Source organism: Stegodyphus dumicola, chromosome 4 (genome assembly GCF_044657685.1).
Source record: "Stegodyphus dumicola isolate Sdum_Otavi_A_Nest chromosome 4, ASM4465768v1".
NCBI classification, from domain to species: Eukaryota; Metazoa; Arthropoda; class Arachnida; order Araneae; family Eresidae; genus Stegodyphus; species Stegodyphus dumicola.
This window is the reverse complement of record NC_140771.1, coordinates 75159862-75186292: the sequence shown is the minus strand read 5'-3', so window position 1 is coordinate 75186292 and position 26431 is coordinate 75159862. Positions and strand designations below refer to the sequence as shown.

Here is a 26431-nt window from a genome sequence, read left to right as displayed (position 1 = left end):
ACAAGAAAAGTTATATATATCTTTTTACAAAGAAACCTGAATGTTGCAGAAAGTTTAAATACATACTGTTTTTTAAAAATAATTGTGGTTTTGCTGATGAATTTTATGTGGCATAAATTTGAAGAAAGTGATGTTTAACAATAAATTTTAAAAAATAAAAGAAAAGTTGTGTACGTCATCCTGAAGAGGGGGGGGGGGGAACACCTTTGTTACAGTAAACTGGGAAAAGACTGAAAAAAAAATGTATAGCATCACTTAATACTCTATTGGGAATTCTAAAAATATATTACCCTAAAAAACTATGTGATTTAAGTTGAATTTTATGTGACGCTAGTGCAAAGAAAGTGATGCTTAATAATAAAGTTAACAAGATGGAAAAAAAAAAAAAGTTGTGTCAGCAAGAGTGAGTTCAAGAGCAGAGTGGTTTGGTAAACTACGAGCTCAGAAAGAGCATAAAAAACCTTAATTCTCTGATGGGATATTAAAAAATCAATCTCTTCAAGTTTAACCCCCTCTTGTTTTCCCACTTTTTAATCTAATATTTGCATAATTACTTCAAAAGTCTTAAAGGAAAAGCATTCAAACTGCCCATCAAACAAAAATCATTTAAAAAAGAAATGTATTGACCCTGCACATTATGCAGATAAGTATAAAACTCTCTGCACCAACCAAGTAGCAGTGGCTTTATTCCACTAAAGACTGATACTAGATACACTCTTTCAACCACATATTTTGGGTTGAGTGTTTTATTGGAAAGGTTTCAGTGTTAAGGGAATGGTTTATTTTTTATACAGTCCTTCTACAGTAAAACATCTAGTTAATAAATACTCATTGTCCTTTATTAAATTAAATACAAAACATTCTGCCTCTTTGCAAGTAAAATTCACAGGTACCAGTATTAAATAGTTTCAAGTAAATAGCTACAAAGTAAATAACAAATGCTATTTTACCCAAAACAAAACTTTAATTGCTGAAACCTCATTCAGCAATAACACTGAAAAAAATTACTAAAATCAGCATATTTGTTCTCAAATATCTCCATAAGTCTTGCAAGTTAACTGTATGAAATTTTTTGCATTTAATTCCTTAAAGTATAATGAACATTTTAAAAAGTTATCTAAAAGATTGCATAAAAGTTTAGATTTTTATTTACAGAACCAGAATATTGCAAAGATATTTTCACTCCTATGTCTCCCTTTCTTGAGAATTTAAAATCACATGAAGCCAATCTATTTCTGCACAGGATTTAACCATCCAGTAGGTAGGCAATAATCACTACAGAGAGATATGCATAGATATTTTAAAAGCCAACTGCTCTCTGAAATATTAGTTTGATATAAATTCAAATAAAGCTGCTAATTTTTACCAAAATGCTATACATGTAGTTCAATTAGCACCATTTAAATACAGAAAAAAGTAAGGAATGAAGGAAAGCACTTAAAAGCAATTTTAAATTTCTGACAGCTTCTCGATGTCATAAATTAAATAAAATTTGATTTATAATATTTACTTTTCCCGTCTTTGGAAGAAATTTTATATTTTTTATAACAAACTTCCAAACTTTGCAATCATTAAAAAAAATTGATTAAATTGTTCACATATGTCCTACAAGGTGGTAGATGTAAATATACCACTGACACATGCAAATGAAGATATATGGGGTTGCGTAAGTCACAGCTGCATTTCTAAAGGCTTTCAAATCAATTTTTGGATTGACAGTTGTTATCCAAATCAATTTTCCAGATTTTCAAGTAAGAATATTAATCGAACATCATAAATCACAGGGAACATATGAACAAAGCATATACAAAATAAAATTCCTTTAAAAATATTATATTTATTTCAATACCCATAAACAAAAAGTAATAACAGAATTCGCTTACATTATTTTTCCTCTAACTGTTCCTAATTAAAAAAACTATTAAATAAAAAAGTTATAGGATCTTACTCTCTTGGGCCACACAAACTCCACTAGATCCTACTAATAAACCTGGCAACTTCTCACACAGGCGTGAAATAATACCAGCACAGAAGAAGGGTGGAAATAACTCTTTTTTTTATTATTCACAACTATGAACAGAAAGGCACATACTTCATGCTCTACTATAACACTAACAACTTGCGGTAGAACTTAAGAACTGTAACACCATAAATTCAAGTCTAAAAAGAGTAGTGCTGGACCACCACTTTTAAGTTATGGCTAACTAGGTTGACTCACCAACCTACCCAGCATGATAATTATTCAAGTGGCCAAAAAGCATATCAGCAAGGACAGACACGTAACATGCGCCAGCTAGTGAAAACACTCTTTGAATAAACTTCAGATTCACCCGTCTAAAGACTCACTTCACTTAACTTTAAATTAGCATTCTGGCGAGGAAATGCGAGGGGGAGTTGAAGAGTTCAGGAAAAATAACAAAATTTTGAATAATCGGTTAATTGAATTAGGGGAAACCCTACAGAGTCATGTTGGTCAGATTTCGTATAAGAAAGAGACTGAATATTCAACTCCATCACCTGGTATGCATGACTGAGGCAATCTCTTGCTGTTTCAATGTATCTTCTGTTCATTTACTGGTTCATGAGGTTTTACAATTGCCTGGAGAATTATTTACAAAGAATTTGATATTCCCTAACTACCACACCTACATAGTAATTTTTAATGGGAATTTTTTTTTTTTTTTTTTTTTTTTTTTTGTGTGTATAGCAATATGTAATTTTTGCTGCATATTCTGAATAATACTACATTTTTAAGAGACTATTTTAGTATTTTATTCTAAATACCATGATAAAGTAATATTTTACTGCATAATATAGACTATTTTTAAAAAAAATGTTTCTCTTTAGCCCAACGGAGCATTAGCTCAGAACGGCTATTAATTTCATTTCAGCATTTTGCGTTGATTCACTACAAATGGCGAATCACTTTTTAAATTGTTGTCACCAAATATTAGAGCCCTGTATTATATTTAAAGAAATTAAATAATGAAGAATCTGCATAAATGCATGTATGTTTCTCACATTTTGATAAAAAAACAACGGTACCTAGAACCATCAAATTTTGAATAACGTATGTCTCCACCCGAATAGGAGCATCTGAAAGCCCGAATTTGGAATTTGCTTTATTATCTATTTCATATTCTATACAGCATTTATTATTTTTGATTAAGAAGATCAACAATTTCAAAGCGAGCAATGGCAACACTGTACGGGGGGGGGGAATAATTAAATCTCCAGCACAAGAGACTGTGTATCGGAAATTCTAAAAAAATGCTCTTTTAAATTATTTTGCAATATTGCTGTTAAATTGAATTTTATGGTTTAAGAGTGAAGAACATGATATTTAATAAATAAAGGTAACACACTAAATGAAAAAAAAAAAAAAAAGTTCTTTTAAGCGTAATATAAAACCTGAAAGTGTTTTATTTATTTATTTTTTTTCAATGGGGATTTATTGTATCTCAATGGCTGTCAGATAATAGAAACTATCAGTTAAAAGATAGCTAGTTGATTCAGTAACCACTATATTTAAAATCAATGCCTATCTAATTTTACATATTTGAAAGTAATCATTAGATTTATTTAAAAGTTTTTAGAAAGAAATCTTCACAGTTTTTCTCACAGAAATTGAATACAAGTGGAACAATATTCCTTAATGCACTAATTAATCAATGAAATGTGATAAATTAATCTGTTTCATTTCATATTGTCCAACTTCTTTTTCATTACATTCTGCAACTACCATAGGAACTAAATTATTATAATTCTGTTTCATCAAAATGATATATATTTGCAGAAGAAAATTTATACTTGGTTAAATCTTTCCCACAATTATTAAAAATTATTCTGACATTTGTTAAAGAAGTTGAAAATAACAATAACTGACTGTTTTCAAAGTGTCATTAATAAATACTAGAATTTCCATATGTAATTTCTGTCAGATTTTTATTTTATGTTAACTGAGTGAAATGCATGTTATTCACATGAGTACTTTTTGGGGAAGGATAAGAAGGAGGAGGTGTATAAAGAATGCATAAGGATGTATTTCTGTAATAGCAAAATAAATCTAATTACTAATCTTACCCATAATTTTATATTATAGATTAGTAGAGATAAGATTTTGTCTGAATCCTTAAAAAATCCATTTACCTGTAATTGATCCAAGACACAAGTCAGAGGCTTTATACCTTGTTTGTCACATGCTGCCATATAAGCCGTAGTAAGGGTATTCAGTGTATTGGAATAAACTGTAAACATAAACATAATTAAAGTTTTAAAATTACTTTTAGACTTTTTTAATACTTTTTTTTTTTTTTTTTTTTTTGTAAAATGTCCCCCCAAAAAAATACAAACACAGATAACAGACTCATTTTGAAAGAATAATTCATGAATTAAAACAAAAAGTATTCACACATGAAACAAGTTGTTGTTACCAATCTCACTTGTATGACAAAGGTCAGCACAAGCTCATGACATTCATCATGCAAGAAGACATATGCCTGTCATACCAAGAGCCTCGAACATCATAAAAGTGACAGCCTGACTTCACCTCAGTTCCACACCAGATTTTAAGATAAAGAAAGAGAACGCCAAGGATTCTGGTCTGGTCCTCTTCCCCTAACACCAACCTCCCCAGAAGAATTTTGGCTCATTGCATATTTAAAGTATCCCCGAGCTGCATAGACACTATTACATTTATAAACATCCATGCCTTCTCTGGGATTCGAACCTGGGCCCTTTGGTATGGCAGTCAGAGTCACTAACCACTATCTCGACATGTAAAAAAACAGTAATGAATGTATTTTAAGATAATCAAATATACATTTAAAATAGTTATTTATTAATTCTAAAGGAACTAACACCACAAAATAATACACCACTAGTTGCAACTGTGATAATGTTACAGATCTATAATGAATTAAAGTACCATAAAAAGTAAAAAATCAAAAAGAACAAAAATAAACTTAATAGCATTCCTACATTATAATAAACAGTTTATATAGATTTTTAATAAATTATCAGAGTTGGCAGGTAACAGTGTAATCTTATGATCATAATTATTAACTTTTGAATATTTATTTATAAATCATGATTAAATTTCACTACAATTGTTTATTTTCTATTTTTGATTTTAATTTCTATGATGAAGAACAAAATAACTAAATTACTATTCAAGATTTTTTTTAAAAAAAGAGCAAGTGCTCAGTCAGGATGGCTTAGAAGTACTGATGGCTGAAAAGTATAATTATGATACACAGAAATTTAAGATAGTTTTGCAGCATAATTTGATTACCTGACTGATATGACTTAAAAAAATGCCTCAGCTTTTGTAATCATTACACAGACATCTATTAAGTTTACTGGTGTAGAAAACAAGACAATTCAGTTGTGTTTTTCCTGGGATTCAAGCCTTTCTTTGTAAGTCGATCTTCCTAAGTAAGATTCACTTGTAAGCCGAAAATGCTACCCAAAACATGATAAAAGCATGTAGGAATAATGAGATTATTCCAAATCTTCTTATTTAAAGTTTTTCACAAAAGCCACAATATATAACAAACTCTGACTCTTCAGTTTCAGCTAGACAGAACACAAATTATTGATATGCTGATAACTTAATATACTATCATCATCACCATCTCCTTTAAATCTTCTGCTGTGCTTGCATTTTTTTTTTTTTTTTACATATAATGTAGCTTTCATTTGAAAGATGAAACTACATTATATGTAAAAAATGTTTACTTATACAATTTTGTATTTATCAGATTATTATTTCTTTTAATATTGTTTTAAACTCTAAGAGCTGCTGAGATGATTTGACAGGTTTCTTCAAAGAAACAAGAACACCAGGAGTTTTCTGACAAAAATTAAAGTTAATTACATTTCAGCTTTTTAAAGGCTTCACAGGAACTTTTTACCTTTGCATTGCAGATGAATATCAGTATACGTTATTAAAATTTGTTGAAGCATTTTATTCAAACAGCATTCACATCAGAGCTGTGAAGACTAAATTTCTCCAAAATATAATTTTCAAAGCATTAAATGAACTTGTTCTCTAATAAGCAGTTTTCTGCACAAATCATTAAAGATTGGAATACAGCTTAAAATTATCAAAACTATCCTAAATCTACTCTGAAATTACATATTTCTAATTTTTTTGGCAAACACTTTAGCTTTGGTATATATTTCGAGAATGCTCAAGCATCATTTACAGTTATATGATTGATTAAACTACTACAAAATGCACTCAACAGCTTTGGTTACTTGTTGTCAGGTCCATATTACATGGAAGAAGGGTTGCCAGAGCCTACGCCAAAGAAAGGTTGGACTTAAGGGAGAGTACCTGGGGGTGGGGGGTCTTCCCATCCCTCTCCCCTTCCACCAAACCACACGAGAGCTCTTTTGGCTCACCATACATTTAGAATGCCCCCATGCCACAAAGACACTATGCATTTACAAACATTCAAGGATTCGAACCTGGACCCTTCGGTACCACAGTAGACTACCTAACCATTATACCATCTGGGAGACAACTTTGGTTACTTAGTTACTTTTATTGCTTTTATAACTGTATAATCAAATCTTGATCAATCATGTAGTTCACAAATTTATTACTTCAAGAAAGCTGATAAAATATTTAAAGGTTTGTCATATTCTATGGTAATAATACTCTTCTTCTTCTTAATTCCTCTATTTTATTAATTAACTTAATTTTTGCCTTAATTATGTACCAAACACATTTACACAAAGACTATTAAAAAATTGAAAGCACAGAACTAAATGATTATTTGTTATTCCTTTTAGCATCTTGTATGTAATCTCATACATTACTTACAACATTTCATAGAATGTTGGCATCAGTGATAAAGACTTACCTGCTTTAATCTTTTGGCATTTTACCTGTCGCATAATGTATGAAAAATAGATTAGGTCAAAGGATACGCAAAGACAAGAACTCCAGAAAAAGAGTTATTCTACTGTATTCTTGTACAGTATATCAAATATGACCAGAGTTTTGAATTAAATCATCCAAAAATTCATTTTTTTAACTCAACAGATGAGTTTTAACATTACATTAAAAAAAAATAACGATAATTTATCATTAACCACAATCTGAACCGCATTTACTTTTCATTGCCCCACTATGGCTTAATAGTAACAGGCTGGCATTTAGATGAAGAATTCTGGGATCAAATTACAGCAGGTGTAATTTTTTCTCTCTATGGTATTTTATATCCCTTTTTATTTGATGTGAAAATTTATTAATAAAAAAAAAAAACATTCTGAACGAATAATACAAGACATAATGTGACATAAGTTCAAATAAAATAAATTTTCCTTTATTTCTTACATTTGCTTGTGTTTTTCAACCAAATTAAAAATTTATAGATGAGCATTTGCCAAAAACACATTATAATGCATAAATAATGATCATAATTTAAATTTTTCTACAATATTTTTTCTTTAAATTTTCAAGTAAAAGCATCTTTAATAAAATTTGTTTACACTTTGTTACCCAAATAAACTTGTTTCTATTTTCATGTGAAGTATAGTCTTTCAAATCTGTTCAAAATAAAACAGTCAGTTGGTAATGCATTAAAAAATGCGGCTTCAAGCTACAGCCAGATCATGATTTTTATATGCACTTAAAAGATTTTGGTGCCTTTGCATGTGTTTTTGCCAATTTTTCCTTCATTCCTTTTTTCTTAGTCTTGAGTTAGCTGCAACATGCATTCCATGGTAAAAATTGGCAATAGGAAATTTTTGTAGTATCTACTTTCCCAAGTCCCTAACATCCTTCTTATGGTATCCCCTTTGCTTGATCCCCAAGCATGTGTTTGTTTTGTTTAATGGTTAATACAGCAATGGTTTACAAAATAGTCTTTTGCAAGGCATACTGAAATATGAACAAATAAAAATCGCAATTTTATATTTTTTTTTTTTATAAATTTTTTATAATAGAAGGGGGGAAGCACAATTTCTATATTTGTTCCAGCAAAACCAAAGAAATTTTATTTTATTTTTTGTATTATCTTTCAATACATATATGTAATAATAATAATAACTGTAATTATCTTGATGGCTGGATGAAAGGTATAATAGATTAGGGCACTTGTTTTGCAGAATGATGCATAACGAAGGAGAGGCTCGTACACAAGGCCAAACTGAACACAATTTTTATTGCTGGACAACGAACTATTTATTGAAACACATTCTTCCTCTCACATCATCATGGGTGCAATATGCACCCCACAATTTTATATAGTGTATCGCATTTTAAATAACAGCATAGTTAGTAGCAAGAAAGTGGCAAACCAAACAGGGCCAAGAAACAGATTCGACACAAAAGAGTTGAAGCAAAAGAGAGCGAGAGACTCTGTGTGCAGCAAAGACCTTTTATACCACATTACATTGTGGATCACATAACAGATTAATATCTGGATGTCGGGTTAAGATTTCACCAAATTAAGTCTTGGTGAGAGAAAAGCCTTTTTAGAGAGAAAATGCTAGAGCATTAGCAAATAGAAGAGAAATGATTTGAAAAATACAAATCTAGAAAAATTAAAAAATAATAAAATTTTGACAACATAATTATATTTTTCAGGAAAGGCTTTTAATTTTAAAACTTTTCAAATACAAAAACTTTAAATACATCTATTATTTATATTACAAAATCACAAGAAATTTCAAAATATTACAATGTAATTAATTTTGCATTCGAGACATCACTTGAAATAATATTACTAAAATTATGCTTTCTATTATTACCAACATTTCTAAACTCCTGTAATTTACATATTTTGTACAAACTGCTTTTCGATTTATGCATCCATCTACCACACTAAGTTATATTACAAAGGGCTTCCTTTCAAGTTATTTTATTACAAATGAGATTACAAATTGGGATGGCTTCCTGTGTTTCAAAACTCCAATGAAAAAATTTATTCGGCCAGTTCTAATTCTCAAGATATCTACACAGCTTTGTCATTCTAAGTGCACAGTGAATGACGGGTAAAATCCTGTTTCACCAAAATCTTTAATGCAAGTCTATGCCATGCCTATTAATTTTATTAATCTTAATTCGTGTTCTGGACAGAATCTTGGAAAAAAAAAAAAAAAAAAAAAATTGCTCATCTATAATTTAAAAATTGCTTTAAAGATGCAGTTAACCACCAGTACTTCAAAACTCAGTTGGAATCTTTCGAATGATATTCAAAGTGTTTTAAAGGTCACAACTATTAATTTGTAGTTATAAGAAAGGTTTTCAAATCCTGTATGCGAATTATTTTCATATGCATCAGTTTTAACATCAAACATGAGCTCAGATCATCAATCGGGAGTGCCATTTATTCTATATGTGTGAAACAAAAGTGAACAAAATTCATATATGTGCTCAATAAAACAAGGAGGTTAAAAGGTTGTTTTTAAAATTTTCATATGCAGTGCTTCTGTTTTAAAACTCTACAATTTTAATTCCACTATTTAATTTATTAATTAATTAATGTAATTAAAAATGTTTTGATAATCATCAAATAAAACTCCGAATAATATGAATTACTTTGAAATTTAGATATCCTGCTTCTCTTGTTATTTTGAATTTTAAATATGCTGCACTCTTTTATGAAGATAACAGACTAAAATTTTACGGTATTAGAAATCTGAATTCTAAGAATTTGGCTCAATAAATTAAGTAAAGAATTTTGATATTTTAAAATTATTTTATTTAATGAAGGTTAGTAAATTTTAAAGTGATTAATAATTATATTTTAGGAATTTAAGTATGAGATTATTTTTTAAATATTTATTTTTTAAGAAATTTATAATTATTTTAAGAATGAGATAAATGTAAAAAATGAACAAAATAATTTTAAATATTAATACAGAAAAGGGATTTTAAAAATATGTTTTGATTATAATATAGAAAATATGTAATGTTTAGAATAATGAGTAGTCTTATAATGAATATAAAAATACTAAACATTTTTTTAAAACATGAATAATTACATGTAAAAATGGAGTAAATTTAAATCTTTCATAATTATGAAATAATTAATTAATTAGCTTATTTTGAAATTTAAATATGTAATGCTATTTGTTTTACGAAATGAAAGATTAAAAATTTTGGTAAAAGTTTACAATTGGGTGCCCCTTGTTTTTTGGCGATTCTTTTTTGAAGCCAAGATCGGCGCCAGGAAGACACAATTTCAAGATGGCCACTACACAAAACCAAAATAAAAAGTCAAAGAATTGCGTAAACTCTGTGTCCATGTACACATCGATCTGTTTTCACTTAAAAAAAATCCCAGAATTGCACAAACTAGGCATTGCGCACTGTTTAAATTTATCCATGTACACATCAATCTATTTTTATTTAAAAATCAGGAGGCTAAAGCAAACTTACACTATCATGGTAACCAGAAATAAGATTTCATCGCCAAAATTTTACAAAAAATTGTCGCTAATCGAAGGGGCACCCAATTCTACACTAGAGCCAAAATTTGTATGGTGTTAGAAATATACGTTTAAATAACTATTTGTGAATTTACTAAGAATATAAATTTTTTCCCCTAGGGAATATATAGAAGATCAGTCATTATACTGTTACGAATTTGGTATTTAAAAAGCTAATGTTAGTTCAATTATAAATTAATTGGTTTTATTTCCCACGCAGTGCAGCGCGTGACGAATATTAAAAGAAAACCGGAAAATTAAAAATACAAGAGCGTGTGCATTAAATAAATAAATATCTCTTTTTGATTTCGAGAAAGTACTGGAAAATTCTAGCGCGTGATTTTAAAAGCTTATAAAAGGAGGAAAACATCTCAGTTCGTAGTAGTTGCTTAGTTTGTTGTTGTTTAGAAAACTGCTCTTGTTGATTGTAGCGAATTCGCAGATTAGCGTTCTTTAGCTGTTTTGAATTACGTTCTATTGGATATTTGAGTAGTTAAAAGATAACTACTGTGAGATATTGTAATACTGCATGATAATTTGAGAAAATTTAAGCATTTTTGTTGTGATAATAATAAATTTTTGTTCATTTTCCATCGGACTTGTGCATTCATTTCATAACGAACCCGTACGCACGCAACAATTTTTGGTGTCAGAAGTGGGGTTTTGAATGCCAATTACAAGAGCGATGGAAGAACAATTCAGGCAAATGATGACTGCATTTGCTGCTTTCTAAGAAAAGATGGAAGGGGCTGTCAACTCCGTTAAGGAAGAAATGAAATTGGGCCAGGAATCCGTTAAGGAAGAAATGAAATTGGGCCAGGAATCCGTTAAGGACGAAATGAAAGCCGTTCAAGCTGGTCAAGAAGAAATGAAAAGAGAAATTACCTGCATAATAGAAAATAAATTTGAAGCTATAGAAGGCAGAATTGACACAGTTGAAAATAAAGTTGGAAAAATTGAAGAAAAGGTTTTTTTCGTAAAAGATCAAATTGAAGAAAGAGTTTCTTCGGTGAAAGAAGAAATAGAAGAAAAAGTTTCTGCTGTAAAAGAACATATAGAAGGGAGAGTTTCTGCTGTGGAGGAACGAATTGAAGGAAGAGTTTGTGCCGTCCAACACCAAATCGAACAACAAATTGATGATAGGGTTTCTGCAGTAGCCAAAGAAGTGGATGTTTTAAAGAAATTCGTAGCGACGGCAGGGAACAATAGTGATGGTTTTAAATTCTTGCCGATGCCTGCTCGTCCACGTCTGAAGCTATCCACATATGATGGGAAGACCTCCTGGCAGGTGTATAAGACACAATTTTCAATTGTGGCGGATGTGAATGGATGGGATTCCCAAGCGAAGGCCTGTCATTTCGCCGCTTCTTTAAGAGCCGACGCAGCGGATATCCTTCAGACTCTTCCCGAAAACAAAAGGTTAGATTTCGAAGCTCTGTCCGGCGCCTTGGAGCTGCGCTTTGGGGAGAAGTGTTTAAAAGACTACAGCAGGCTCCAATTAAAATCTCGTCAACAGAAGCCTACCGAATCACTTCAGGAGCTTGCCACAGATGTTGAAAGGCTGTCACATCACGCCTTTTCGGAGTGCCCGACAGAAACAAGGGAAATCCTGTCCCTGCTATATTTCATCGATGGCATCCGGGACCCTGAAATACAGAAGGCTCTACGAATGGCAGATGTTAAAGATCTGAAAAGCGCTTTAGTGTATGCCATGAAATTTGAGGCAGCCCAGCAAGCAACTCTTAGGGATAGCTACCCAGTCAGAGCTGTGCGAGTCCACGACCCAGGGGACCAATTGATGGCTCGTTTAGATGATTTATCCAGACAAGTCGATGCTTTGATACGGAGTAGCAGTGAGAACAAAGTGGCTGTAAGATGTTGGAGATGTGGTTCTGAGGGTCACCTACGACGGCATTGCAGAACACCCCAGGGCACGGATAATAAAACGGATGAGTTGACAAGACCAGTGAATGCTTTAAGACGGAATAGTGGTGAAACGAAACCGACCCTAAAGTGCTGGAATTGCGGTGTTGAAGGCCACCTACGAAGGAACTGCAGAACTCCCCAGAGCACGGAAAATAAGGCATACGATTTAAACAGACAATTCAATGCCACGGGAAGGAAAAGGACTGACAAGAAACCAAAGTGCTGGAACTGTGGAGCCGAAGGCCACGTACAAAAGAATTGCAGAACACCCCAGGGTACGAAAATTGAGAAAATTTCTGAACAACGACGCAGGAAACAAATTAATGACCATATCAAGGAATGGAGGTTGCCAGATAATGAAAAACCCTGTTTTAAAGCGCTTAAGATCTCTATAGTGAGTGGCAACAATAACGGACTGTCCATCAATGGGAATATCGATGGAGTTCCTTGCGATATGATCATTGACACAGGAGCTAATGTTACCATCATTAGGAAAGATTTAGCTGAACAGTTTAAAGATAAAGTTATTTGGACGCCATCCTGTGTTACCCTTTAGACTGCGTCTGGTGAAAAGATCGACATAGCTGGGAAGTTAAACGTGAAAATCACATTTGGAAGTGCCGCCTACCATCACAAAGCATATGTGGCGGATATTACAGATCCATGCATACTCGGATTGGACTTTTTAAGGAAATACAATTTTTCCTTAGACTTGAAAAACAACAAACTGCTTTCAGGATCTGAAGACATGACTATCCATCCTAAGAAGGGATCCTCATCTGGAAATGCCGACTCTTTGTCCGAAAGAACCAGCTCAAGAAACAGCCGAAATCATGCTAGGGTCGAAAAGAAACACCAGACTACCAGCTATTCTCCATCTCAGATGCTCTTCGGTCGAGACCTTCGTCTGCCTTGTGACCGCCTGTTTCATCGCCGTACGGATGCGCCTTCATCGCCAAAGGAACACATCCAAGATGTAAAGGCCCGTTTTGAAGTGATGCACCGTTCCGCACGAAAGCGAGTGAACTTGGCGACGGAGAAAGTGAAGACCAGATACAACGCGAGAGCTACTGGACATAGATTCAACAAAAGAGACAAGGTGTGGTTGTGGAACCCGATTCGGCGAAAAGGAGTCAGGCCTGAATTACAGTCACCTTCGGATGGTCCATATACAGTTCTGAAGAGACTGAATGACGTCATGATCCGTAAGTGTTCGAACTCTAAACCTAAAGTCGTTCATTACGACATGTTAGCTCACTACAATGGCCATAGTACGTAATGTAAATAATTGTAAATAGTATCAGACCATGGTCCTTTATGTTTTTAAATGTGTATTTGATTTGATTTGTATTTAGTATTTGTTTTGTATTTAGTATTTGTTTTGTATTTAGTATTTGTTTTGTATTTAGTATTTGATAGCATTTGATTTGTTTAAGTTAGTTATTGCATTTATTGTTCATGTTGTTTGATATTGTAATGTAATGTTTATGCCACAGTTGTAAGTTTAGCTTCCCGTCCAGGGATTGTACTGCCCGGGACGTGCAGTCCTTGGGAGGGGGACAGTGTTACGAATTTGGTATTTAAAAAGCTAATGTTAGTTCAATTATAAATTAATTGGTTTTATTTCCCGCTCAGTGCAGCGCGTGACGAATATTAAAAGAAGGCCGGAAAATTAAAAATACAAGAGCGCGTGCATTAAATAAATAAATATCTCTTTTTGATTTTGAGAAAGTACTGGAAAATTCTAGCGCGTGATTTTAAAAGCTTATAAAAGGAGGAAAACATCTCAGTTCGTAGTAGTTGCTTAGTTTGCTGTTGTTTAGAAAACTGCTCTTGTTGATTGTAGCGAATTCGCGGATTAGCGTTCTTTAGCTGTTTTGAATTACGTTCTATTGGATATTTGAGTAGTTAAAAGATAACTACTGTGAGATATTGTAATACTGCATGATAATTTGAGAAAATTTAAGCATTTTTGTTGTGATAATAATAAATTATGTTCATTTTTCATCGGACTTGTGCATTCATTTCATAACGAACCCATACGCACACAACAATATTTTTTAGTTATTTTAAAAATGTTTGAATTAATGTTAAGAGTTTTATAATTATTCTGAGAATGAAGTGAATATAATACAAAATTAATACAGATAAGTAATTTCGAATGTTGAAAATTTATGGATAATTGTCGGTTAAGTATAGAATATGTTGAGGGAGTATGGGTTCAAAGCAGAGGCCCTGTTTATACCTCTGTTATTTGACTCTCCTCATGTAATATAAACTTGAAAGCTCCCACTTACTAATTCTTCATATACAATTATTATTTTTATACAGAGTTTGTTGCACATTTTTCAGATAATTTTGCTTTGCTGTAAAAAAAAAAAGGCCTTCTGCTTGGAATTTTTTTTTTTTTTTAACTGCAACTATATTTTTGAAAGCAAAAGTATAATCTGCTACTTGACAGTTTTGTTTTCATGCAAAATGTCACTCTTAATGAAGCAATGGATTAAGGTGACCAGATGTCCTGATTTGGGGGGGACAGACTTCATGTCCCGAGTTCCCTCGCTTGTCCCGGCGGGACACCTGTTTGTACCGCTTTTCTGCAAAAGAGACTCTTAACGTCAATTAACTCGAATTTTCTTGTAAATGCATTACAACGGAATGGTGTGACAAAAAATGTTGTTAGTTTCTGCGCAGACAACTCTAACATGAACTTCGGGGGATTAAAAAGAAGAGGTAGAAACAACGTTTTTGCAATATTACGAAATGTCCTCAAGAGGAAACCGCTAGGTATTGGTTGTGCTGCTCATGTCGTCCACAACGAAATCAAATCCAAACAGCAGGAGATTGCTTGCAAATTGATGTGGAAGCAGTTATTATGAAAAATTATTATTATTTCTATATCTACACTGCTCATGTTGAGTCATTCAAAGAATTTCACGACTTTGCCTGTGTAGAGTACCATAGCATTTTAGGATTTGGGAAAACTAGATGGTTATCACCGATGCCAGCAGTAGAGAGAGTTTCAAAATTATTTTCTGCACTGAAATCCTATTTCTTGTTGGAAGGGAAGTGCCCGCAACTTTTTTGAGAATCCCTGTGCTGAATTGTGGCTTTATTTCGTATATAATATCGCTGCGGTGTTTCAAGCAGCAATTCTGCACATAGAAGCACAGACTGTAACAGCATTGGAAGTATCTTCTGAACTGGATGATTTAATACGTACATGCACTGAGTGAAGCGCAAAAAACCTTTTTGCCAAATGAAGTACGTATGCTGATTACCCAATTAGAAGAGGAAGGATTGGCGAGAAAAAATTACATTATAAGAACCACTGTAAATTTTTATGACAACTGTGATGGATATCTGAAAGAGAGGGCTGAGCAATTCGAAGATTCAAATGCATTTAGTTGGGTTCCATTAAAGAAGTCAACGTCGTGGGAAAAAGTACAAGAGAGCATGCAACTTTTTGGGTGGAAGATTCAAAAGGTTCAAAAGGAAGATTCAAAAGGTTGACATCAATGATAACGAGTTATTTGACGAAGTAAGCTACTAGACGATTTACTTCACCGCAAAAGATTGCAAATTTGAATTGTCAGAAAACTAGTCTCGACTGTCGATGGGGGAAAATTTTTTGCCATTTCAAAGATAAAAACGTGCCATGTGCGCAAATCCAGAAAATTATGGAGCTTTTGCTGTGTATTCCAGGGACAAACGCCGCTAGTGAAAGAGTTTTCTCATGTATGAATATCATATGGACAACTGAAAAGACACATTTAAAACTGTAAACACTACAAGCAATATTAATGGTGATGTGCAATTTTGTTTGACAGTTCCTGTGATGAAGTCTTTGAAAGACTTCTACAAGAGCCAAAACTTCTTAGAAGCATTCATTCGTCAATTAAGTCTACGGAGCAACTTCAGAGGATGATCCTTCTAGGTCAGCGGCTGATGAGGAAGGCCCATCGCCCTTGTCGAATTAATACATTTGCGGCGTCATGAGCTGGATGGACACTTTCAAGCAGTAAGGTAGGTAGGAAGTTACAAACGTTTATTTCCGACTGCTTTTTTTTTTTTATTCTTTGTTCGCTCTTACTCTTACTGAAAGCGAATGAGTTGTCTCAGTCCAGATCCCAAAATCCATGATTGTTGACTTAATAATTGATTCAGTCTGAGATATGGATAATTTCTATTTTTTTTCTTTCAATAGTAGAGTCTGTTTAACACACACGCTAATTCGCAAATGATGGGTAATTCTTTACAGGTGTGACTTCACTAAAAATTTTGCAATCTGTAGTTTCACCGCCCCCTCCCACCCTCCTCACCCACCACCCAAATTTGGATCCTAGCGTCCCGCTTTGCCCTCCGGAATATCTGGTCACCTTAATTTACCTTGAAATGGAAAAACTGTTCCAAATATGTATCCAAGGAAAAAAAATGGAATCTTTCGAATGTTGCAAAAGTAAGATCTTTAATGTTAAAAGAAAATCCACCAAGTCAAAGGACAGTTGCAAAATCATTAAAATGCTCAGCATCAACTGTAAACAAAGTGATTAATGCTGATTTGAATCTTAAAAAGGTGAAAAAACATAATGTGCATCATCTTTCTCCATGAAATATCACCAAACGTGCTGCAGAATTCTTTATGAAAAACATTTATCCGGACAAAAATAGAAAAATGTTGTCACAATAGATAAATCTTGGCTGTACTTAAATTACTGCAATAAAAAGAGATGCATTCATTATCATCCAAGAGGAGGGGAAAAAATCTTAAAACATGGTTCAAGGAATCTAAAGAAAGTTTTTCTAAGGGATTTATGATTGTTACTGGTTATGATTAATTTATGATTGTTACTGGTTTCTTATGTAACAGCAAATTAAAAATAAAGAGAGTGGAGAAAAATTTTAAGATCAACTCCACATATTATCAAAAACATATTTTATACCCAATTTTCAAATATGAAATACCTTCTCTTTACACACAGTGTGATCTATCAGTAGAGCTGCATCAAGATAAAGCAAGTAGCAACACGTCAAAATCTACTGTTAATTTCCAGGGAAAAAATGGAATAAGACACAGGTTTCAATGCCATACCCTTCACCCACATCCCTACTAAATCTTCTGATTTATCACCTATGTATTTTTGTATGTCTGGACTTTTAAAAAGTGGGCTGTCCAAATGCAACCTACAACCTCCTTTGACTTTAGAAAGCTGTTCCAACAGCAATGGGATATCTCTTCCGATACTACAAAAGGCTTTATTGTCTTGGAAATTATGGTGTATAAAGATAGTGAAGAATAAGGGTTATCAAATAGAATATTCAAAACATAAAAATTTTAGTAAAATATTTTTGTAATTACAATGAAAATTGTCTAAAAAAATGAGCAAACACCTTAGTTTATGATGAAATGTAGATAAAATTTTATTATAGAATGGTTAGTGCAGTTCAAAGAGGCCAGTTGCTTTTTTCAGGAACAGAGGCTTTTATGAGTAACTGCTAAGAATCCATTTGACCATTGGTGAATATACAGGTATTGGACAAAAATATGAAAACACCTCGTAAAATGCATGTTTGAACTGAAAGGTTTATTCTTGCAAAAGCTGTTTGTGGCACTGATGTGTCTGCTTACCATGCCACCTGTATAACTTCCTCAATACACTGCAAGTGTTATTTGTTATAAAAAGACAGTGTTCTGCACAATTATGAGAGCATCATGTCGGAGCTAAATGAATTTTAATGTGGGCAAATTGTTCGGGCTCGTACGAAGGGTGCTTCCGTAATCAGGACATCTGAAGTGTTGTTTCAAGAGGCACAGTATTTTAACTCATATAGGAAAAACTGCATCCATTAAATCACACCATGAACAACAATGTATGTTGAGTGATCATGACAGATGATCACTGAAGAGGATTACAAAGAAAAATAAGAGGACTGCAGCAACAAAAGTGATTGATGAATTGAATGTTGCACTCACAAACCCTGTGAGCACCTACACAATAAGAAAGGAGCTCCATAAGCAGGGTATATCTGGGTGAGCTTTGTTTTCACAAAGTAAAGGCTTTTTTTTTTTTTTTTTTTTTACTGAACATTTTTCCCAACAATCTGCTAGCCGAATTACGCTTATGCTAGAACTTTTATGGAACAAAAGTGTTTAATCATGACGAAGATTAGGTGCGAAATTGTGAGAAAGTGCAGAATCGCCCACTGCTTCGCACGTTTTTAAGAACTGCACATATGCGGTATCCATGTACACGTCAACCTATTTTCACTTAAAAAAACGGTTGATCTTTACATTACGGTAACTGGTAGTTTGGCGACATTTTGGAGGCGATAAAGGTTACTACCTGGGACTTTGGCAATAATGTGAGCAGTACTGAGTTCCGATTACGCATTATTTTGTGTGGGGGAAATGAGAGATCATGGGATATGTCATGTGATATTAATGGACGAATTACGGTTCTTTAATCGGAAAAGGGGGAAATCGGGAAAAAATCTGGAAATTTTGTATTTGGCTTTATTCTGTGTTGTGTGAAATAGTGTTTGTGAATTTTTGGATCCCATGGCCGTAAGTAAAGTGAATTCGAAATGGGTATTTAGTGGTATTGAAAAGGATAGTAAGAAATGTTTTTTAAGGTTGTGTGAGAGAGAAATAAACATGTTTTATTATGTTATTTATTTTACCTGGTATCTTGCTTTGAAAGATAAGTATGATTTTAAAGATTCTGAAAGAGAATGAAGAAAAGTGTATCCGCCACGTAATGAAGATTCTGAAGGAGATTAGGTAAGTTAGTATTTTTAATTATTTTTATGCATTGTTGGAAATGTAAGGTGGAAAGGAATTTGGTATTATTGGGAAAATTGTTATTAGCAATGATTTAGTTTAAAGTAATTAGGATTGTAAGGTAATTTTTATTAATTGAATGTATGTGCTCATGTATATTTTAAGTGGTGTTTTTGAATTTAATTATATTTTAATGAAATGATAGTTATTTTGTGAATTTTATGCTTGTAGGAATTTGGTTTACGTTTAAGTTGAAATAAACGTGCATGGAAATAATTTAAATATTTGATACTAAATATTTGTAATGCTTCATGTATGAATTCGTTGGTGACATGTATAATGTAATAGATGATTTAGAGGTAAAAGTTTTTGGATATTTTATTTATTTTATATGTGGAAATGTTCATATTTGTAAAGGTTAAATACTTTTTCGCGATCAGGTAATTTCATATATGTTCTTTTTACCGGGTTTAAAGATTGAGAAAATTGTCATGTATTTTTGTGAAATTTTTCGAATTTATGAGAAAAAAGCAGTGTACATGGATATAGTGAAGAGTGTGCGCAATGCCATTTTTGTGCAATTCTGGGATGTTTTTTTAAGTAAAAATAAGTCGGCGTGTACATGGTTTATGTGTATGTGTTATTTTGAAAAACGCGTAAGGTGTATGGTATTGTGCACTTTTTCCGAATTTTGCAGTGAATATTTGTCATGATTAAGCAGTTTTGTTTGATAAAATTTCTAGCATAAGTGTAATTCGGCTAGTAGATTGTTGGAAGAAGTGTTCAGTAGATAAGAAGAAAAGAAACATGTCTTTACTTCGTGAAGACAAAATGGCGGCGGGGAAAAAAAAAAATAGAGGGTTGCTGTAGGGGAGTTGGTCGCCAAATTTTCGCCAAGTTACTGTAATGTAAAGATCAACCAAAAAAACATCCCAGAATTGCACAAAAATGGCATTGCACACACGCTTGACTTTATCCATGTACACATCGACCTATTTTCACTTAAAAAGTCAAAGAAAATTGACAAAAATCCAATTCTTCTTACTCTTGTAAAAAGCACCAAACAAATAAGTGGGCGATTCTGCACTTTAGCAGCGAAATTGTTTCTAAGTGCTTATTAGCTAAAATCACAATCGGAATTTTCCGGAAAATGTCACATGACATGTCTCATTTCTCTGAGACAAAATAATCTGTGATTTGAACTGTGTACTCAGATTATTGCTAAAGTCCAACCTAGTAACCTTTTTTGCCTTACCAAAATGTCGCCAAACTACCTGTTACCATATTCCAAAGATTAGCTGGTTATTCTTAAACCCAGCACTCATTAAATTTCAGACAATCATTTCACGTCATGTATATCAGTAATCTCAAACTAGCAGCTCCCGAAGCAATTTTATGCAGCCCACAAATGCAATTCAATTACGTATTTATTGCAAATATATTACAAAGATCTCTAGATTTTAAGTATTTATGAAGTCAAAGTTCACATTACTTTCATGACCATTAAAAATAAACATAAATAACACAACAGAAAATCTATAAATAGAGCTTATTAATTTTGACATAAATCTTATTCAAAGACTTAAAGATACAGATTTTGGTAACTTTTATTCGTACTTGTCAAAAAGTTAATATGTTGAGTTATAAATTTTTGCATCAAGAATTGTGCACACTTTTTTTTGTGAATATGTAAACACCTTTTCCTCCCACAGTTAAAAAGTAATAAGAACAGAACCTAACTGGCCAATCAGCACCTAAAATTCATAATGAATAATTTCTCTCTAAAGCTACGAACTTTATTAGAATCTAAATGCCATCAAGAGTCATGCTGAAGTAAGAAAGGTGGTGGTGTGGTGTATTTAATTATGGCAAAGCACACTAGGGCTATCTGCCTAAGAGGAGGGATGCCTTTCGTGGAGGACTTTCTAAGGGAAACTGGCTCGTATGCACGTTACACATGGGGAAAACCACAAAAACACCCATGCAGCCAGCCCGTTCGCGAGATTTGAACCTCGGACCGAACTACCAGTGTTCAGCGACTTTACCGCTCGGCCGCTGGTGGGCCTCTGCAGTAAGAAAGAAAAAAAAAAAGTTTAAAATTATTTACATGTATTTTTATTTATGCATTGAAGAAAAATATAATAAATAAAAGAAATAGACTAAATTGTTATTATTTATTTTCAAGTGCTGTTCCACGTGGAAAACTTTCTCTGAAAACTTAAAGAAGTTTTCATAATTTGTTCATTTTTAATTTAAATTATTAATGATCAATTAAATATACTAGAAATATCGGAAATAAATGACAGTCTCAGTATTTAATATTTGTATTTCCATAAATTTAAATTACAAAGTGTTACCTGCAAAAATCTCTTGCATTTACCAAACTTCAGCCTTCAGAGAGAAAGTAAATATAAATTTGAATTTTTTCCTTTGTAACATTATTATTTTTCATAAATGTTTCTGTAAACATTTAGTAAGTAAAATTTAAATATTATTTAAAATATTTATTTGGTTAATACAAAGCTTTCCATTTTGTTAAATAAAGGGTTACTAGTTGTTTTCAGATCATCTATTTGACCCATATGCAACTGGAGTTTGAGATCACTGATATATATGATATCTAGAACATATGCAAATACATAACACATAGTAACATATAACAAAAAGACACATAATTTTAGCTTCAAATGATGATATTTAATTTACTGCAAATAAGTACAACTATACCCTCATTTTATTAACAATAAATTATAATTAAAGAAAAGAGATACAGTAGAGATGAATTATTAAGACAAAAAAAGTCATTTCATTTTCTTTTCTTAAAGAGTGAAATTCTCATCGGCAAATATAATACTAAAGAATTCTAACATTACAGTAAATAAAAGTTCTTATTTACTGTATAATATGAGGAGAAATTCTCAGATCTACTAATGATCTGATTACTAATAACACACAAATGCTTAAAGTATTTTCACAATAAGTCAAGAATTTTCATATTATATTTATTTGTAATTTACCTCCATGAGATAATTTATTTTATATTTTTAAAAACTAAACGGTATAATAAATATCTTATGCCGATGACAAACATACTGAAGATCATGTATGAAAATAATATCAACATATGGCATGTTTTTGATATGTAAGAACTGAATCTCAAATTTATACATATTACTTGAAATAAAATACTTGGAATCTTAAAAACCTATCCTAAAATTTTTATAAATATTAACCGCTTAAAATTTTCGATTGAATTACGTATGTTTTGCTTTTCAGAGACTTAATCCTATAATTCAATTAACATTGTACTTTTTACTTTCATTAAAGATAATAATATAAAAACTGGATTTAAATGTGGACCAAACATTTTTCGCGATTTCATAATCTGATCAAGACTAGACCGCTAATGTTTGTAAATAAACTTTGCATAACAGATTTTATTGTGACATGTTAATATTACGTCTGAATATAATAACTGAGCGTATTATGTGAAATAATATACATAACCATAAGTCAAATAAGCTTTCACCTTTAGACCATGGATCAGGTGGTTCTAAATAACACGTTACAAGCATTTCATCTACAGGAAAATGTACTCTGCTATTTCGTTTCCCCCTTTTCTTTACCGAAACATTAGTGTGCAGTTGCTTGGCTTGCTCTGTCGGAGTGGACGGAGCGGATTTTGATGTGGAGCAGCTCATGCTTCAAAGCAGGAGCGTTTTTTAAAACCAAACAATTTCATTTATCATTTACAAAACTTTGAACATCAATGTGGCATTAGACACTGAAACAAAGTTATACATCATTACAAACAAAATTGCTCGTCTGCCACAATAAAACTGAGGACAAAGTACTGTTGCCACTAATCTAAATGAAATGAATAGCTTTTCATGTCCTTCTCCCGAGCAGCGTATTTCCAAACCCTACCTTACTTTTCGAATTTTTGACGTCATGGGCAAATCGACTAGTTTTGCCTGGATGGTAATTCTTGAGCATGCGCTGAAGGGCGAGAAGTAACATAAACAGAACTTTGGCATGCGCTTGTAAACAGTATTAAGTATATTGTCTGAAAGTGTATTCGTTTATGTAATTGCATAATTTTTAACATTTATGTAATTGCATCTGTAATAAGAATTCAGAAAATGGGGATACTCAGATAACCAGCACTTGGCGAACTTCCTGAAATCGCGTTCGCCAACTTGGGCGATACGCGCCATAAAGTGGGAGGACAGTTTAGGTTGCTAGTTTATATCTTCACTACGCTAGGGAGAAAGGGAAAAGCGAAGGGATATTTTCTTTCTATATGTAAATACTTTGCTTTGGCTGTCATGTGACTTTGTAGATGAATCGTCGTGCTGGTCACGTAACTTTGTCAGCAGACGTGGTGCGTACGCTCATATGCTGTTTGTTGTTCCGTATGATCATTCGCAATTTAATTATTTTATTAGACAAAAATATTATTATTTATTAGACTATTAAAATCTATTAGACGTCTAAATACTATTAAAATCATAATTATTTACCGGAGACGGGCTTCAAGTTGCCATATACCGCTATTTTCGCTATACTAAAAACATTTTAGAAAATAAAATTACTATTAAAATTATTTATGATTTAAAAATTAGGTAACTAAGTATTACCAAATTAATTCATAATTATTTAAATAATATTAATACTGCGCTCCCAGTTGCCGTTTAATTACCTTATAAATTATTTTCTAAATAACTTAATGAACTTATAAATTAATTACCCTTATAATTAGTACAACAAAGTAGATAATATATGGTCTTTTTCTAACTTATTGTTCGCATGGGCACATTTTTAAAATTATTTACATAATATTTAAGTATATGGGTGTTATTTATCTAGCCTTAACAAACAGGAATTAATTTCTAAAATAAATTAATTGTATTCCTGACACGAATTATTTAGAATGAGAAAAGCACTCGCGGGTTATTTGCTTAAGATGATGGAAATCCGTTAGACGAACTACTAGTGTGCAACATTTTTACTGCTCTCGCTGACAAACACTCTGTATCATACAAGCAATTTTTTAATCCCTCCTAATCAATTTTATATTGAAATAAAATGCTTATAAGACTTTGAAATGCTAATAAGTTAATGTAAAATATTAAAGAAACAATATTCCGCTACTTTTCTAAGTCAAGTATATTTCACTGATTTTTTTACATAGAGGATTTTGGGGAGTTCGAGTGTGTGTGTGTGTGATTATGGCAAAGCCTCGAGGGATATCTGCCTAAGGGGAGGGATGCCTTCGTGGAGGACTTTCTAAGGGAAACTGGCTCGTATACACGTTACACATAGGGAAAACCACAAAAACGCCCATGCAGCCAGCCCGTTCGCGGGATTCGAACCTCGGACCGAACTACCAATGTTCAGCGATTTTACCGCTCGGCCGCTGGTGGGCTGGGAAGTTCGGCGTATCAGTAAAAAATTTAAACTATTATACAAAACTTGAGCAAAATTCTTTCACAGAAAAACAAATAAAAGTGAATTAAAATTATCATCAAATCTTTGAGAATAAGATTTTTCTTCTTAGATTTTTCTGCTGTGTTGTTACTCATGTTAGTTTTTAATGGCAATGAATATAAATATTGAAATTTTTGCATCACCATATTTGCAACAAATACATAACCGAAATATATTGTTAGAAATCTTGTTTCCCTGCAGTTATGCAATTCAGAATTACATTTCTTTTGTAATGTGTGAACTGAAAGTTTTATTTTTTTTAAAATAGTAAATTCATGTACATTTGATCTTTTAAAATTTTTAACGTTACTTGCGTGATAAATATTCCATTTGCATGATCTTTACTGCATTTATATGAAGACCATATTTTTAAACATATTTAACTATTATTGTGGATAATTGTAGAAATTAATGGTCAGAATTAAAAAGAGAAGTATAAATGGTAATAATGTTGGAGTTATATATATCATAATCTAAAATACTAAGGTGAAAAAGTATGAAGATTAACTTAACCACATCAATAACTAAATTAGTTCTATGTGCATTGTTTACCTTTTTTTAACGCAAACACGTTACTGTATTTAGCCTCAGGCAATTTTCGCCTAGCACGGGTTTCTTCCCTATATCGGACTCAAGAGAGAAATTTTGTAAAGCGTCTTTTTACGTCATTTCCCTCTTGGCGTCAAAAAAATCCTTTTGAGGATTTGGCGATTTTCGCCGATTCAAGATGGCGGAAAAAATTGCGCCAAGTGCCAGTTATCTGAGTTTTCCCCGATTTAAAAATATTTTTCTAATCTAAAAAGAATCTTAAAAGAAAGAAGGAAAGAAAACATGCCCTTAAAAATGTAGAAAAAATTAAAATCCTGCAGTGGAAAATCTTTGAAAGTTCAAAATAATTTTAACACATAACTTTACTAGAACCTCTTATCAAACAGCAGTAATAAAGGAAAATGGGGGGGGGGGAGTAAAGTCATTAAAAATATCTTCCAATTAAAAAAGATTTTACTAGTCTAAACAGGATTTTATAAGTTAATTTGAATTTCAATTTTTATTCTTTCTGAAAAATTGATTCTAAATTTTTTTTCTTTATATATTTACTGATCAATTTTTAGCAGCATAATGCTCAAAAATTTTTGGAAGGATTATAAATTTTCCTTTTAAAAAATTTGTATATACATAGTCCAAACACATCTGTATACAGTGGAATACGTTTAACGCGAAATATTGGTTAACACGAAATAATGCAACGGTCCCGACAAACTACTATGTATTTTCATGCATTTTGTTTCTCTTAACACAAAAAGATACCCTTTCTGGAAATGAACAAAATACAGAAAACACTGGTGAGATTTAAACGGGGTGTGAAAAGAAAGAGAGGTGGTTTCACATGTTTCGTAGAAAAGAGGCTAATTTGGTTTTGAAATACCCTCAGAATAGCCTGTGACACGAGCCAGTTTTGTTCATCTACAGTACTTTCACCTTCCACTATCAGGTTCAATGTTCCGCCTTACTTTCTTTGATAACATGCAAGGACCTGACTCGGAACAGGGAGCTTACTAAAGCTATGTTCAGTAAATCTGGGAAGTAGACAAGATACACGGGAAGGGTATACGAAACGCTTTATTTTTCACTCTTTACAATAATTTCCGTACTTCGGAATACAGAGACCAACTACTTGTGGTCTGAACGTAAGAATATAAAAATATTTAATTAAACTCTAACTTAACTTTTGAATAATAAACAAGGGCCTACGTGGAAGATTGGCCTTATATTAACAGGAAGCCG

General features: G+C 32.4%; 1 protein-coding gene across 1 annotated transcript in view; it reads right to left on the bottom strand.

The window, feature by feature from the left end:
* Positions 1-23024, bottom strand: part of LOC118204866 (uncharacterized) — a 149173-nt gene extending 126149 nt beyond the window's left edge. Inside the window, exons 1-2 of the mRNA XM_085815097.1 lie at positions 22686-23024; positions 4150-4247 (exon numbers count right to left, since the gene is read on the bottom strand). Coding sequence (XP_085671223.1) covers positions 4150-4247; positions 22686-22857 — 270 coding nt within the window. The 5' untranslated portion in view covers positions 22858-23024. The remainder of the gene's footprint in view (positions 1-4149; positions 4248-22685) is intronic.
* Between the last annotated feature and the right edge of the window lie 3407 nt (positions 23025-26431).